General features: G+C 35.2%; 1 protein-coding gene across 1 annotated transcript; it reads left to right on the top strand.

The window, feature by feature from the left end:
• The first annotated feature begins 15326 nt into the window (after nucleotides 1-15326).
• LOC145032033 (caffeoyl-CoA O-methyltransferase-like) lies at nucleotides 15327-16440 on the top strand. The gene is made up of 3 exons (XM_078980701.1): nucleotides 15327-15564; nucleotides 15656-15932; nucleotides 16035-16440. Exons 1-3 carry the CDS (start codon nucleotides 15401-15403, stop codon nucleotides 16326-16328), a joined length of 735 nt encoding a protein of 244 aa, XP_078836827.1. The 5' UTR covers nucleotides 15327-15400; the 3' UTR covers nucleotides 16329-16440.
• The last annotated feature ends 255 nt before the right edge of the window (nucleotides 16441-16695 follow it).

The raw sequence follows: 16695 nt of genomic DNA, 5'->3' as shown, positions 1-16695 counted from the left end.
ACAATACAGGCTGCTACCAGTGTGAAATTCGACGAAAACTTGGCCACACACGACCATAATGTGATAGCCGGTTGTACTCTTATTCCTTTTCAAAGGCTACAAACCAATTACGAACCATGCCAATAACTCGAGCCAAGTACTCCCATGCTATCATACTCAGCCTATATACATCCCTAAGGGAATGCATAACCAACCCTAGATCCAATGCATTCCTTTTTCCAAACAACCTTACCCAGAGCATGTGGCACCTGTAGATCTATCCAGAATGTCGAACTTCAACCACTAATAGAAACATCCTCATGAGTAAATGAAACAAGATCCCACACTTTTAAAACTAAACAATGCTGCCAATATGTAACTAACTCTATAAAGCTTCCAAAGTTATCTAGAAATGTTGTTAAAACCTCGAGTTTGTTACGAACAATACTTCCATAATCAACATTTCAGGGTACCCATACCTAAAAATTAAAAGGTATAATGTATAGATTTTGACGATGGTTGACACATCCATTGACTTCCATTGATAAAACATGAAACTTCCAAATAAACTCAGCTATTGATGATGAACAAATGACCAACAAACGATAGTTCGAAGCGTAAGTGATCACATGTCCCCTCTGCATCATAATTGCCCCCAAACCAATCATGGAAGCATCACAATAAACCATGACGTCCTCAACACCCTTCGACAAGGTCAAAATCGGTGCCTCACACAATCTCTGTCTCAGGGTCTCAAAAGTTGTCTGTTGCTCAGGCTCCCAACAAAAAGTGACGGTCTACTTCGTCAATCGGGTCAAAGGAATTGCTATCTTGGAGAAATCCTGGATAAACCTCCGATAGTAACGTGCTAAACCAAGGAAACTTTAAATCTCAGATGGAGACCTTGGAACCTCCCACCTCATCATGGCCTCGACCTTGGCCGAATCAACCAGAATACCGTTCTGGTTGAGAAGGTGCCCCAGAAATTGCACCTCATGTAACCAAAATTCACACTTGGAGAACTTCTCAAAAAGCCTCTCCCTCCTCAAAGTCTCTAGCACCTCCTTCAATTGTTCCTCGTGTTGCTCCTGGGTCTTGGAATTGAATAAGATATCATCAATGAATACAATCACAGACCGATCCTGGATCGGCCTACACACGCAATTCACGAGGTCCATGAACACGGCTAGAGATTGGTGAGCCCAGAAGGCATCACCACGAACTCATAATGACCATAGCGAGCCCATAAGGGCAATTTATGTATACCCTCCTCTTTAAACCTCATCTGATGATAACCTGGATGCAAATCAATCTTGGAAAACCAAGATGCACCCTGAAGTTGGTTAAACACATTATCAATCCTTGGGAGTATATAAAAGTTCTTCACCGTTAACTTATTCATCTCCCAGTAGTCAATGCACATACAATGAGACCCATCCTTCTTCTTCACAAACAAGATCGATGCTCCCCATGGTGAACTGCTCGGTCGAATGAATCTCTTATCTAATAGATCATGCAGCTGCGTAGACAACCCCCACATCTTTAAAGGACCTAATCGATATGGTGCCTTGGCTATCAGAGCCGCACCAGGAACCAAGTCAATCCTAAACTCCACCTGCCTCTCTGAAGGCACCCCAGAAAAACCCTCTGGAAACACATCCGGGTACTCCCACACAATCTGAACATCATTCACGGTTGCCTTACCCTTATCCCGAGGAATCCATAACACAAGAGAAGAATTTTGAACAACCCTGATGAAGATAGTCTCTGGCCCTCGTTGTTGAACACAAAATCGGCTCACGTTAAGCTCTCTCTCCCTGAACCACTAACTCTCCTCCACTTGGTGTTCGAATCCAAACTAACCGGTGCTCATAATCGATCACCGCCCCATTAGGGCTTAACCAATCCATAACCACGATAACCTTGTTCCCGCGCAAAAGAATGGGAACCAAATCAGTTGAATACTGTTTGCTAAATATCTAAAGAATACAACCCCAATGAACCTTTGCTACACTGACAGGTTGATAATATGCAATCTCGATGTATAAAGGACAATCCAGATTCCCCAGAGCTTCATCAAACCTCTTGTTAAGCGCAAGCGATACGAAAGATCGAGTAGCCCCCGAATCAAACAATCCCAAAGTGGAAATGATGTTCACGGGGAACGATCCTAAAATAAAACACATAAATATAAGCAAGAAATTCAATATAAATAAAGAGATAAGGAGAAGATACATATATATATCACCACGTCAGGAGTTGCACGAGCCTCCTTGGCCGTCAGCTGAAAATCCCTACTGCTCACCACAGGCGCATCCACCTTGCGCTGGCGGCCATCAATGATCTGTAAAGTCGCGGGAGCGGGTGCTGCCACTAGTCCTACTACAGTCAAACTCGGATAATGGGCCTTCTTGTGAGCCCTCTAATTTTAATGAAAGCAAATCATATCAGATCCTAGGATGGTGGTGGTAGTAGCAGTATAATCCCTGCTAAAATGACCTGCCCTACCGCACTTGAAGCAGACTGAACCACCCACCTTACTAGTGCGGCTTCGGCCCTGCTAGCCTCTTGATCTCAAATCCTGTACCTTGGCCCTCTTTCCCAATCCCCTTGAAACCTGATCCTGATCCGGCTTCCTCTTCCTCTCCATCTCAATATCAATCTCTCTCTCTCTCTCTCTCTCTCTCTCTCTCTCTCTCCGACTCTCACTATCATATCCTCCAGTGTCCTGCAACTGGATCAGCTCACAAGATGTCGAATGTCACTCATCAGCATCTCATGGTACCTCGTCTCTTCATCTCCTCATCATCCACATACTGAGGAATCAAAAGCGCCCTCTCACAAAACATCATGGTGATCTCACCCACCGTCTCAGTAGTCAAACAAAGGTCTTAAAACTATCGCGCCAACTGTTGCACCTCAATCACTAGTACAAACTCAGCCCTGAATCTAGTCATAAAAGCATCCCATGCCATCGAATCATCAATCTCATCACCAACGGAGCACCCAAGATCCTCCCACCAGTCTCAAGCTCTATCTTTCAGAAGACATGAAGCAAGTATGACCTTTGCCACCCCCCCCCCCCCCCGGGACAACTGCTGGTGCAGAATGCGTTAGCGACATCTACTTACCATTGCCTGCTTGCTATCGGGTTCTTCTCCTCGTAGAAGTTCGGATCCCCACATGCCCAGAACTCCCTAAAGGTCAACAAATGCGCCCCTATCTCGGCTCAGGAACTCCCACATTTGATCTTCTAACTGACTGATTCCAGAACCTAAGCTCGAGCCCTCACCAACACCAGAACTACCAACCGGTCTGCCTCGAAGAGTCACCATATAGAAAATAGACCATATAAACCATCAAAATACGCATCAATATATATATATATATATATATATATATATATATATATATATATATATATATATATATATATATATATATATATATATCAAGGAGTCTTATGCTCTACAAGCTTCCTAATCTCATCGCAGTTCTCCTTGACTCAAGTACGGATCCTCTACTTCCGGTAGTACAGGCACATACTACCTTCCACATCTATTTGTACTTTCCTCGAGGATTGCCTGAAATTCTCCAAGTCACTCCTTATTCATACAAATAAATCATCGATAAGGCTCCTAGCACTAAATATCTTCCTAGGTTTTCCTAGGGCAACCGCCACACCACTCTCCACCATTAGTTGTAGAACGAACTCCTACCAGAACCCTCTAACTAGCTCACGAATACAATTACTATCATAGACACCAAATAATTTTTCAAATGAAAGGTCTCACACTACAATGGTTGGATTCATAAAAGAGTTGCGTAATAGAGTTAAAACCTAACCTTCTAAAACTATTTAGTTTCCGCGTTATGTAACTTTTAAATTACTAAAACAATTATCCAAAGCATCATAATCAGACCATAGTAGAAAAAAATATATGCTTAATACATCATGAAACATCAGAGTAATCATAAAATACAGAACAAGGTGGTATGTTCATTGCACTCATCCTGAGCACTTCCTTTTCGAACAAGAAGTACCTGAAACAAGAACCGAAAATCATAAGCACCAAACTAAGTGAGTTCCCTAGAATACCACATACCATACATATTAACTGCCCCCCCCCCCCCCCCCGCGCCGCCACCGCCACCGATCATCGGTACGCACCCAACATCGAACCCCGCTCAGTATGCAGATCTGTCAGTCATCAAGCCATAACCGGTATATATAACATATAAGCAAATAATCAGACAGCACAAAGATAATAGCATACAGAATAGTCATCGGGCCCCACCCGGCATCGGGCCTTTCCTGGTAAGCATACAAAAACATAAAACATGCAAGAGTCAGGCAGAAATCTAACATCCTAACATAATAAACCATGGGTCAGCATTATTGCCTTCGACCCGCTAAACACAATGAGGAAACTCACCTCTGCTGTAGAATCACACAGATAAAAATCTCAAACTGCTTGTCCGAAAAATCCATGCGCTGACATCATCAAATAAATATCTGATTAATAATTGGATCTCAACCCATAATAAAAAATCTAATTTATTGGCCCAATGTTTAGGTTAAAAGATCCTTGTACCCTCCTCCTCACTTGGTCCAAAACTAAGCCCAATCAATTAACACAAAAAAGCCAAATTTCCTAAATAACACACAAGGCTCCAAATGGGCCCAAAAACGGTAAGGGCCAAAGATAGAAACTAGTGAACCAATAAGGCCCAAAATGTGACAACCCAAAATTTCTATTATGTACAACCATTCAATACAATAGAAGTTAGAACAATTTCTGCTAACTTTCAAGCTTTTTGGATTAAGTTTGAGGGTTTTAAGTTTAGTACTTCATGAAATATCAGGAGAGAGGATGCCCTAGGGTTTATTGTGCAACAATGTTATTCCAAAACTCCAAGATTTTGGAGTTTACAGCCTAAACAAGGTGTTTACGTCCGTAAACCCTAGTGTGGGGGTATATATATGACACTTAGTCATTATTTTCCATTTTTCACACTTCCAAATCTCAAAACTCTCTCAACTATCATCCCGTCTTTCACCCGATCTCCCGAAAATGTAAGTGTTTCATGACTTGATTTGTTGTTATAACATAACACCTAGTGTTTATACATCATTTCATCCATTCATTTTCGTGTTTTGCTTAGATCTTCAAAACACCAAGAACATACACTAGTGTTCTTGGGCCTTTAGCACCTTTTCAAGCTTCTACATAGTAAGTACTTCTATCCTAGAGTCTTATAGAGCTTTTTACACTTCCATACATCAAGAAAACGCCTAAGAAACACCAAAAACAAGGTGTTTATGGTCCAAGATGTTCTTGGACCGTAAACCCTAAATTAGGGTGCCAAAGTGTGCCCTAGTCCTTCATAAGCCTTGGAAACTTGCTTAGATCCCTTCCTTGATGAGTTAAGGACTTGAAAACATCAAAATACCATAAACCATATGGGTTTACAGTAGTAAACCCAAAAGAAAATGGTCTAAGGACTGTAAACTCCATTTAGGAGTGAAATGGTGCCCTAATCTCTTCCATAGACTTATACTTCAATTGGAAATGCTTCTAAAGGACTTGTAAAGCTTCAAAACACCAAATGGTCAAGGAAGCATGAGATTACGGTCATAAGCTCATGAGTTTATGACTGTAAACTCATTGGGTGATGGTCATAAAACCGTAAACTCCAATATGGGGTTTTCCTTGAAACCCAAACTCAATAGCAATGCCCTACAACACTTAGATGCAACCCTTGTGACTTATAGCACTTATAAAAGGTGTTTTACATGTCCTAGGATGTCTTAACTTTGTTAATTAGTTGTTAATTGACTAATTAGATACATATATGTTTATTATATGTTAACTAGGATCATTGTGTGTGTTCAAGTCCTTACTTGACACCTAGCACCTTGTCCAACACTTTCGACACTTCCGAACAAGCCACTCACTGCAGGTGAGTTCATACCCCTTAACTAACCTTTGAAATGCTTTTAAATGTTTTAAATGCTTTATGGGGGGGGATACAAGTTCAACCATGTTAGTTATTAGATCAATCACATGTGATTAATAACTAACATGCAAATGGATTTTTCATGCTTTAAACTATTTTACCAAACAAATGACTTCAAACTATTTATCAAACCATTTTACATGACAAACTCTTTATCAAATTCACTTTTTATACTAAACCTTTCCTTTACAGTTTTTAAACTTATATATTGTTAAAACCATGTCTACTACATATATAGTTATATAAATAAGGTTTGAAGGACTTAGGATAGATAACCCACTTTACTTCCTGTCCTCATTTGGTTGTGGTCCTAAAGTACCTGGTTGTTTGTCCGAGTGTTGTTGAATCCTTACTTCTATATTATGTATATATGTATAGATATAAAGATTTATATCTCAGTTCAGTACATTCAGTCATTCATCCAGTTTACTAATAAACTATAATATGTATAGTTTAGGGCTATACTACTTACTACTTCTAGTTCAATGAAACATACAAGAGTCAGTTCATTCATGAGTCATTACTTATTACTATAAGAACATGTACAACTATACTAGAATGAGAACATATAGAACTACACTAGAAAGAGAACATATACAACAATACAATGATGAGTAACAATACGTTACATATACATGAATACGTTAACATAAATGTGATCCACTGTATCGGAGCATGCCTTCAATGTCATGGCCCGAATTGTAGCCAGAGTCTCTTGGAAGGAAAGCGTGAGTTTGCGTATAGATCTATACTAGATTAACTATCCTACACCTTACTGCTAGCTACAGTCAGACCTGCGGGTCTGCAGGTGCCAAATGTCTTACCTTTTTACGACCTACAATGTCGTGTTTACCAGTGAATAGTATGGTACAATTAATCACATAATACCTCAATATAAATCAGGTTTAAGGTAGTTAGTACAGCAGTAGTTCCTATAATACAACACTACAGTACTACATTAATTTACCCTTTACATTTATTTAGTGATCATTTCACTTAAACATTAATGTACAAACTATATTTTGATAATGATAGTTACACTTGGGAAGATTACACACTTTTACAAGAAACAAACGTACAAAACAGTCGTGCCTTGGTAGAAGGCTACTTTTAGTAGAAAATATAGGGTTTTCTAGGAGATACAAACTTCTACAAACATTCACATACTTTTACTACAAACGTTTACAAACTCGTGCTTCAAACATTGTTTCAAACATTTTGATGCAAACATAGACACTAAATACTTATGAACTCATCAGCTTTAATGCTGATCAACTCTTTCAAAATAACTTGTATTCTCAGGTCATCAGTAGACAGGTACCGATGCCAGCTTTTGAGAAGATGGGGTGCATTCAAGACTCCTCTTATATTTTGATTCATATTTTGGTGTCTTATATATTACAGAACACACTTGTATTAAAATTATTTATTTAATGCAATGAATGATGTTGTTTATTTGTTTACTATTATATTGTGTTGTGATACTGTACATGACGTCCTCCGCCCTAGAACGTTTATGTCGTTCTCGGTTTTGGGGTGTGACACAAAAGCCCAAAACAGCGCCTCACGTCGTGAGACCTTATGTTTCACGTAGTGAAGCTCCAAAACACGGGTCAACGGGTCAACGGCCACTGACGACATGACCCCTAAGATTTCGCGTCGTGAGGACCCTTAAAATGCAATAACTGAATAAATTGGGTACCGTAGGGTTCCGAATGTTACAATAGTTGTAGACAAATCAATTGAAAAATTCATAATCCAAACTCATAGATCCAAAAAAAACTACAAAAATCTCTGATGCAACCGAAAATCATTCATAAACATCAAAACCCAAAAATCTGAATGTTTATTTAAAAGACTAATTAACAAACCCAGATGCTTCTAGTTCAACTCCAAATGTAAAATCAAACTCACAAGATTCATATTTATAAATTTATCAAACAAACAATAAACAGCCATCGTCATGTGTTTTCCCAAGTTTAATGGGTCTAGATGTTGGATCTATATGCCCAAGAATCATTATGGAGTGATATTGCTGATAATATATGATCCTATAGAGCCACATATTTATCAAGCTGCCACATTTTTTATATTTATTATTAATATTATTATTAATAAATAATATCAATTCTTGTATTTAATTAGAGAAAAATTATTGTTCTATTAAAAGAATATTGTAAAAAGTAGAAAAATAGTCTTTATTTGATAAGATATCATATAATAAGTCATGTACAAAGTTTTGGATATTTTTGTTAACCGTGATTAAATCAAAGGCTTAGTCTATCATGGTTCAAAGGACAAGTGAACATTATTTTAATATTTAGCCTATATGGCCAAAAATATGGAGGAGTATGGAGGTTGTTTGTCAATCTCCATCAAATTGTCACCATGCCTCTCCTTTTGTAGCTCATACCTTGAATATTATGTTCAAAAGGCCATGCTTGGATGGGATTATTAAAAAAAGGGGTCTCTTACATGAAGATCAAGCTAGTTTTTAGTCCAAGAAAATCACTTCTTCTTCTTCATTTTCTCTCCTAAAACCGTGAGCATGAAGGGGGATTGGAGCTCCAATTCTTTTGAAGATTATTCATGTCTTTTGGTGGTTCAAGGTGCTTCTCCTTTAGTGTTTATTTGAGTTAAGCACTTAAAGGCTTAAAAAGTATTTTATACAAAAAGGAACTAGCATTTCAAGTGTCTTACTCTTGATGGTGGATACTTGTAGAGAAGATCATACACTTTGATCTTTTGTTATTTTCATCAACACCCCAAAACCGAGTGGGTTCAAAGGCTTCAAATGTTATCTCTAAAACATCATATGGTTGTTTTTTTTTATTTCATTCTAACCTCTATAAATGGATCCATGATAGTGTGTTTTTAATATGAACTAAAAATAAACTTGTTATTTTTAAAGCCTTTCGTTGCCGTTTTTTATGAAAAACAAACTTTTATTTCGTATCAAATCTCAACAATGATATCAGAGCCAACTTTTATATGTTATAATAACTTTTGTATTTTAGATAATCTTTGGTTTGTGGAAAACAAGCATGGATTTCTTTTGGTTAAGAAAAATCCATATTTGTCTTTTTTACAACTTCTCGGTTGAAATTGTTTATCTTTATATATAACCATTTTTCATGCGTTTTGGTTATATAAAAGTTGTCTTAGCAAAAACAAAGAGTTGTTTGTTGTAATATTTGATATGTTGTTGTGTATAAACATGTCATTTGGACCTTTGTGTTGTGTTTGGTTTATACACATTGTAATGCATGTTTGTGATGTTTATTTTATCTTAAATGTATCTTATGTTTTATGTATGAAAATAATTTTAAATGTCAAATAACATTTTTTCATAAGATAATATCACTTGGAGTTTGAGTAAAAAATATTTAAAAAATAACATAAGATGTTTATAAATTTATATTTATAAAAACGTATTACCGGTTAAAACTCAATTTTTGTTGAAAATAATTTTGTTGTAAAACTTATAAATACTCAACTTTAAAATATTTGAAATGTTTTAAAAGATGTTTACACTTTATATTAACTTCATGTATTTATAATAAATAAGGAGTTTTTATTAAAAATACTAAAATCAGTTTATAGCGTTATAACGACAAATAATAAAACTAGTGATTATTTTTTGCGTCGAAACTTAATTTATGATATTGGTGTTTTAAACATAATGTAACATGTTGATATTATGTTTTATGCATGCTAAATGAGATTTAAAACATAAATATCATCACCCAAGTTTTGGTTTATTATGACTTTTATCATAAGATGCATAAAATTGAGTTTATAAAATAAAATGAGTTTATTTTATAAATTCATGAACTCATAAGTTTTTTATAGTTAAAAAGAAGATTTAAAATATTGATTTTATAACTCATCCAAAACTCTAAGTCTTAAGCATAAAATAAAGTTTTATTAAGAATGTTATGGGTTTTTAAAATCGATCTACGTCTAAACTTTAAAATACCGGATTTTAGTTTATAAATGATTGCTGTTAATGAAAAATAAAATGAAGTTTTATTTGGCACTAAAGGAACCTCGTAACAAGTGATATAAATTTTACAAAATGGTACATTAATTGTTGGATGCAAGCAATATTTTTTTTTTGAAAGAACCAAAGCTCAGCAAACTTTATTAAAAAAAATAAAAGAATACATCAAAAAAAACAAAAATACAAACACACCCTAACGAGACCAACCAATCCATAACCAACTACCAAACCATTTCTTAATCCTCATAAAACTCCTAACTTTACCCCAAAAACCCTTACAAGTCCTAAAATTAGTCCAAAGACTTATTAGATGTGGGGAAAAAGGTAACTTCAACCCCTTGCACCACCAAACCCACATCATACCAAAAAAGTTAACGCAAGGGGAAAGGCCCTTAAAAAAACCCACTGTCCAATAAACTAATCCTAGGACCCAACCCAACAACCAATACAAAACAGTTAAACTACCAAAAACACCAAATTTAACAAAATTATAACTACACAACTCTCCATCCCTATGAATAAAGAGCAACCATAAAATCACACTCCATCTGCTATTCCAATGCTTCTAGCAATCAGACATCCATCTTTTACTTCTCAGCAACACAATCCAAGACTTGCTCCTCCTCCCATAATCCATCATACTCTCCACACGAATCAACCAACCTTCCCAGGTCTGCACAGTCAACAACAGAAACCTGTACAACACACTAAACCAAAAGGGAATAATCCACCAAAAGAACCAGTCAAGATTCGCAAACAGTTGCATACTGGACACGACATCAATCACATGTCCTGGAATCATTACTTGAATATTCTCAACAAAGATCATATCCAAATAATAATTCCCACAGGTAAGTTACTAAATTCAGGAGCAAACTCCCAAACCGGTAACATAAACCGTCAATTCTAGTAGTAACACAGGAAAACTCCAATCTGTTACTCCAAACATGCAGCCATATCACCCAACACAACCAATTCCCATTCGTCCTAACTTTCACCCAATCAACCAGCCCCACCCTGTTTCTAGACTTCATTATCCGTATTCCCATTATCAACATCATTATTTCTATCTATACCCCAACATCTCCACACTTTATCCTTAATAACTTTTGATTCATACTTCAACCCCAATAACCTCAATTGAATTTCTTTCTCAATACAACAAGTAACAAAGAATGGGGATCTAAAATTATTTCTAAAGAATCTCATATTTCTTTCATGCCAAATATGTGACACACAACCTGCCAAAACCAGTTTCTTTATAAAAACCCCAATAGATTTGCCCTTCACTTGCTCACAAAACTTATAAATAAACTCCTTTCAATTACCATAACTCACCCTGATGTCAGCCTTATTAGAGAAATACTCCCAAATAAGCTTAGAGAAATCACACTTAAAAAATAAATGATCATGGGAATCATTAATCTTCAAACATAAAGGGCAAACCCTTATAAACTATAACTGTAAGACCATGTTTTTATAAACTATAACTGTAAGACATATGTTTTTATAAGACCAATATTCATAAGACCATGTTTTTATAAACTATAAGTGTAAGACATATATAAACCCTTATTTACAAAACATCACATCTATGCAACCTATTTAAAATTCACTTGGGATTTTTGTGCTGTTTATATGGATTTTTGGGTCACCATATTCATTTGGATTGTCAAAAATAGTCAAGGTGTTTTTGTATTTGCTTATGAGAAAAAGGTTACCTAACCATTTGTGGAATAGAACTCACATATTTTTTAAATGGATGATTTGATCAATTTCTTATACGTTAAAGGTCGCCTAAGCATAAGAGTTTTGAGGCATAGATGGAATAAACATGTCAAGCTAAACAATAGTTGTGTAGGATCCCATAATCTAGGAGTTACATATTGTATGCAATTGGTAATCGCTACCTATCGAGTTTGATTAAGTTTATTGGATAAAGGTCGCCTAACCATTTACTTGTTTCGTTACTTGGATCCTAAATTTTAATAAATTAATGTTTTAAGAAACAATATAAGATATTAATTTTTATAGACTAAATATTGAAAATACTAAATGAACCTTTGTTAAATTCAGTTGATAACTGTTAATAATTTTACACCCTGCAAAACCTCTCTCTTGTTGAGTTTCAAGAGACAGTAACATTTGATGGTTATAATTTCTATAGCAGGTATAATATCTTAAGGTTCTACCTTTAAGATAAATAGAAATTATATATACTGAAAGATCTCATACATGAATAACCTCTACAACCAGTTAGTCTAATCATGATACTTTGATGAATGTTTTATTGTGATGATGATGTGTCTCACATCATAGTGAATAAATTAACCATGACTTGCAGAAAGTCTTGAATAATCATGAAACATATCAGATATCTCATCAAGTAAAGCAAATATTCAATCAGAACACTAGAAATAGTTTCAAGTCTATTCAAGCATTAAATAAAAGGAAGTCTAAGAGATTGCGCACTCATATAGACTTATAGTTCAATTAAGGGAAATACAACATACACCCAGAAATCAAGAAATGACCAAATTATTAGTGTTGGTTCTGTTGTGGAAAAAACTAGACACTAAAGGAGGAATTGCTCCTCTCACCTCATCGGGTTGAAGAAGTCTGAGTTGGAAAAGACTTTAGATATCTATATGATAGAACTATTTACTTTTCCATCATTTACTTGAGTATGTTATACTTAAAGTGAAACTAATAATTGATATTATGAGTTGATGATTGGAAGAAACAATCAAATGATTACAAATGAATGGCATTTCGTGTTGAAGATATAACAAGTGTTGTTATAGTCTTTTATTTAAACAATAGATGTTTTGTACCTATTCTTATAGGGACAAGTAACAGTTGTAATTTATGAATAAATCTATATTTACTTATCATTTAATGAATGTTCACATTCATGTTCTGTAACGATGTATTCTGTGTTAAAGAATATTTTCTCATAATGTTATTTTCTCATAGTGTTTCTCATTTAGTGCTTATTTGAGTTTAGCACTTAAAGGCTTAAGAAGTATTTTATACAAGTAGGAACTAGCATTCCAAGTGTCTTAATCTTGATGGTGGATACTTGTAGAGAAGATCATACACTTGATCTTTTGTTATCTTCATCAACACCCCAAAACCAAGTGGGTTCAAAGGCTTCAAAGGTTATCTCTAAAACATCCTATGGTTGTTTTTTTATTTCATTCTAACCTTTATAAAGATCCATGATGGTGTGGTTTTGTTATGAGCTAAAAATAAACTTGTTATTTTTAAAGTCTTACATTACCGTTTTTTATGAAAAAAAAAAAACAAACTTTTATTTCATATCAAAACCCAGTACTAGAATCCCTAAATGTCTCCATTGACAAATGTGTGATCTTAAAGACATGCTTCTTAAGTCAATAAAAAGGGGAGTCCGGAAACAACTTCACGAAAAGCAAGAAACAACTCAAAATCAAGGAAATATGAGGGAATAAATATGGGAGTCAGTCTTGTATTTACAAGAATAACCCGGTAAACAACTTCATGGAAAGCAATAAGGTAATAATTGTTAGAAATGATGGCCAAAGTCATTAACTTCTTAGGTAATATTTCTAATCATAGCAGGATCCTTTTGGGTTGGTTTCATGACCCAAATAGTATAAGGAAATGGTGTTTTAAAATGTGTTAATGTATTAAGGAGTTAACAAATCAATTAGAAATTATTTTGGTAAATGAATTAAAATGATTTAATTAATTAAAAGAGGTTAAATATTAATTAATCATATGAATTAATTAGAATATTACATAACCTCATGGAAGACATGATGTGAACAGTTTCTAGATCCCTAGGATATGGATAGAGTTGGTTTGAATCAGATAAGAATAAACTTTAGAGTTTGTTTCCATCTGGGATTCTAACAACTACTTATAAATAAACTGTTAGGGTAAACCCTAGAGCTAGTTATTCTCTTCTTTAAAATCGTTCATAGTATGTCTTTTTTACTCTCCAAATCCAAAAATCAGAACCTCTCTCTTAGGGTTGATGATTTTCGAATAAAACATAATTTATAGGTTCTTCCTTTTGCTATTTGGTGTGTGATTCTGATTCCATTAGAAGGGTTCCGTTTGGACCATTCATCTTGCAAGAAAGTGGTAGGCACAAGATCACAAACAAGAGAATTTGAGGTTAGTAACCATTTCTATGATGTTTTTAAAGTATGTTGCTATAATAGTAAAACATAGATTATAGGTTGTATGTGCACTTAGGTATATCAAGTTTTGATTTTTTTTTTCCCACTATTTATCAGTTGTGTACTTGATGCTGATAATCCCCAACAATAATCGAGGGTCACAAATCCACCATTCAAGAAGGAGCTTGTATATCGAACCATTTAAAAATATTCCTCCAAATGAAAGAAGCAAACTCACACGATAATGTCTAATATTAAATCGTATTACATAATGATTGTGCTAACAATCATTTTCTTCAATCATGTTCATTCCAAAACTATCCATCGTATTGTATTACTAGCTACGTGATAATATTTAAATGTCGAGTACAATGTGACACACATGTTACTTCTTATCTTTTTAATACGTGACAATCTATATAAATTTTATTTAGACATAATTTCCATAACTTTAGAGTTTATAGATCTACGAAGGATAGAAGTCACTAATAGGGCAGGAGCTTTATTGATTTATATATTCATGAATGATGCACCATCATCTTGTTGATTGGTGCATCATGTTGATTTAGTCACCAATATGCATTTCAAGACTTGTTCTCAATGCCGCGTAACATTATATATATATATATATATATATATATATATATATATATATATATATATATATATATATATATATATATATATATATATATATATATATAATTTGAAATAACTAAAAACGTCGATCCATGATTGTTTCTTCACTTGATTTTAGGTAGGGTTATTAATTTGTTCGAAACACAAAAGTTAAAGTCACACAGTAAAGATACTTAACTTACAATTTTGTATTAAAAAAGTATTAACATCACGAAACATTAAACTTTGAAGCAGATCGGACAACCGTACCTACAACTCCGTCCTAACTATTTCATTACCTGATCTCCATGTAAGTAACCTCCAAGGCTTTTTTAAAGGAATAAATGAAGTAAGCATGACATATTATAACTAAAAAAAGGAGCTTACCAACTCCTGAGTGCTGACTCGTGTTGTCCATGATGGTTGGCCAAGTCAACATCCCCACCTACAATTGAAAGGACTAACCGCACCAACCCACCACCTTCCTTCGTAATAATTCACCAACTCCCTTCCCTATATATTACGAGCACTTTTCTCCTTTCATCTCAGGTTCACTTCTCCAGCCTAATATAATACTTACCAACATTTCAAACATCAAAAATCCTTCCGAATGGCTGCTACCGGAGAAGCTCAACCTGCAAAACACCAAGAAGTTGGCCACAAGAGCCTCCTTCAAAGCGATGCACTCTACCAATACATTCTTGAAACCAGTGTTTACCCGAGAGAGCCAAAACCCATGAAAGAGCTGCGTGAGGTCACTGCTAAACATCCTTGGTAAGCGCCTTAACTTCTGCAAATTTACTATACTGAATATTCATGGGTGCAATTCATTTCTCTGAATCTCTGTTTGTCATTTGACGTATAGGAATCTTATGACAACATCTGCGGATGAAGGACAATTTTTGAATATGCTTCTCAAACTCATAAATGCCAAGAACACGATGGAGATTGGTGTTTACACTGGTTATTCCCTTCTTTCTACGGCTCTTGCTCTCCCAGAAGATGGAAAGATATTGGCTTTGGACATAAACCGTGAAAATTATGAAATTGGCCTTCCGATCATTGAGAAAGCCGGTGTTGCCCACAAGATTGATTTTAGAGAAGGCCCTGCTCTTCCTCTTCTTGATGAAATGGTCAATGATGTGAGTACTTACAAACATATAAAATATATTGTTTTTTTTTTTTAATATATATTTTCTCCAAATTATGAAAACTCATTTTGCTTTGCACATTTTGAACTACAGGTGAAACTTCATGGATCGTTTGATTTTATTTTTGTGGATGCTGATAAAGACAACTATCTCAACTACCACAAAAGGCTAATTGACCTTATCAAAATTGGAGGTGTCATTGGCTACGACAACACCCTTTGGAACGGTTCTTTAGTGGCCCCACCAGATGCACCACTCAGAAAGTATGTTAGATATTACAGAGATTTTGTGTTAGAGCTTAACAAGGCATTGGCTGTTGATCCGAGGGTGGAGATTTGCCAACTTCCGGTCGGTGATGGAATCACTTTGTGTCGTCGTATAAGTTAATCACAAATCATGGATAAACTTTCGTACACATACAACTGTTCTTTCTTTCTTTTTTAAGATTCGTGTATCCAAGTCATGTAAAAGAATTCTATATACTATTACATTTCTGTCATTTAACAAATGTTAATCTCTCTCTCTCTCTCTCTCTCTCTCTCTCTCTCTCATTTAACAAATGTTAATGTTACTCTCTCTCTCTCTCTCTCATATCGCACCGAGTATTCATCTTTGGAACCAGAACCGCCTCAAAATTGCTAGTTCTGTAACCAGAAACGTAGTAAGTGATGGCTCAGGTTCTTAAATTTTGCAACCGTTCTAAAACGGTTATGGTTGATCAGTTTCCGGTAATTGTTATTACAATTACGTGCTA

This window comes from Lactuca saligna, chromosome 2 (assembly GCF_052625555.1).
Source record: "Lactuca saligna cultivar CGN05327 chromosome 2, ASM5262555v1, whole genome shotgun sequence".
Lineage (NCBI taxonomy): Eukaryota > Viridiplantae > Streptophyta > Magnoliopsida > Asterales > Asteraceae > Lactuca > Lactuca saligna.
This window is presented reverse-complemented; position numbering and strand designations above follow the sequence as displayed.

Excerpts from the sequence above, each read along its gene's own strand:
- LOC145032033 (XM_078980701.1), top strand. The coding sequence starts at position 15,401 with ATGGCTGCTACCGGAGAAGCTCAACCTGCAAAACACCAAGAAGTTGGC. Across the intron at positions 15,565-15,655 it reads GTCACTGCTAAACATCCTTG|GAATCTTATGACAACATCTG; the intron begins GTAAGCGCCTTA and ends TTTGACGTATAG. Across the intron at positions 15,933-16,034 it reads TTGATGAAATGGTCAATGAT|GTGAAACTTCATGGATCGTT; the intron begins GTGAGTACTTAC and ends TTTGAACTACAG.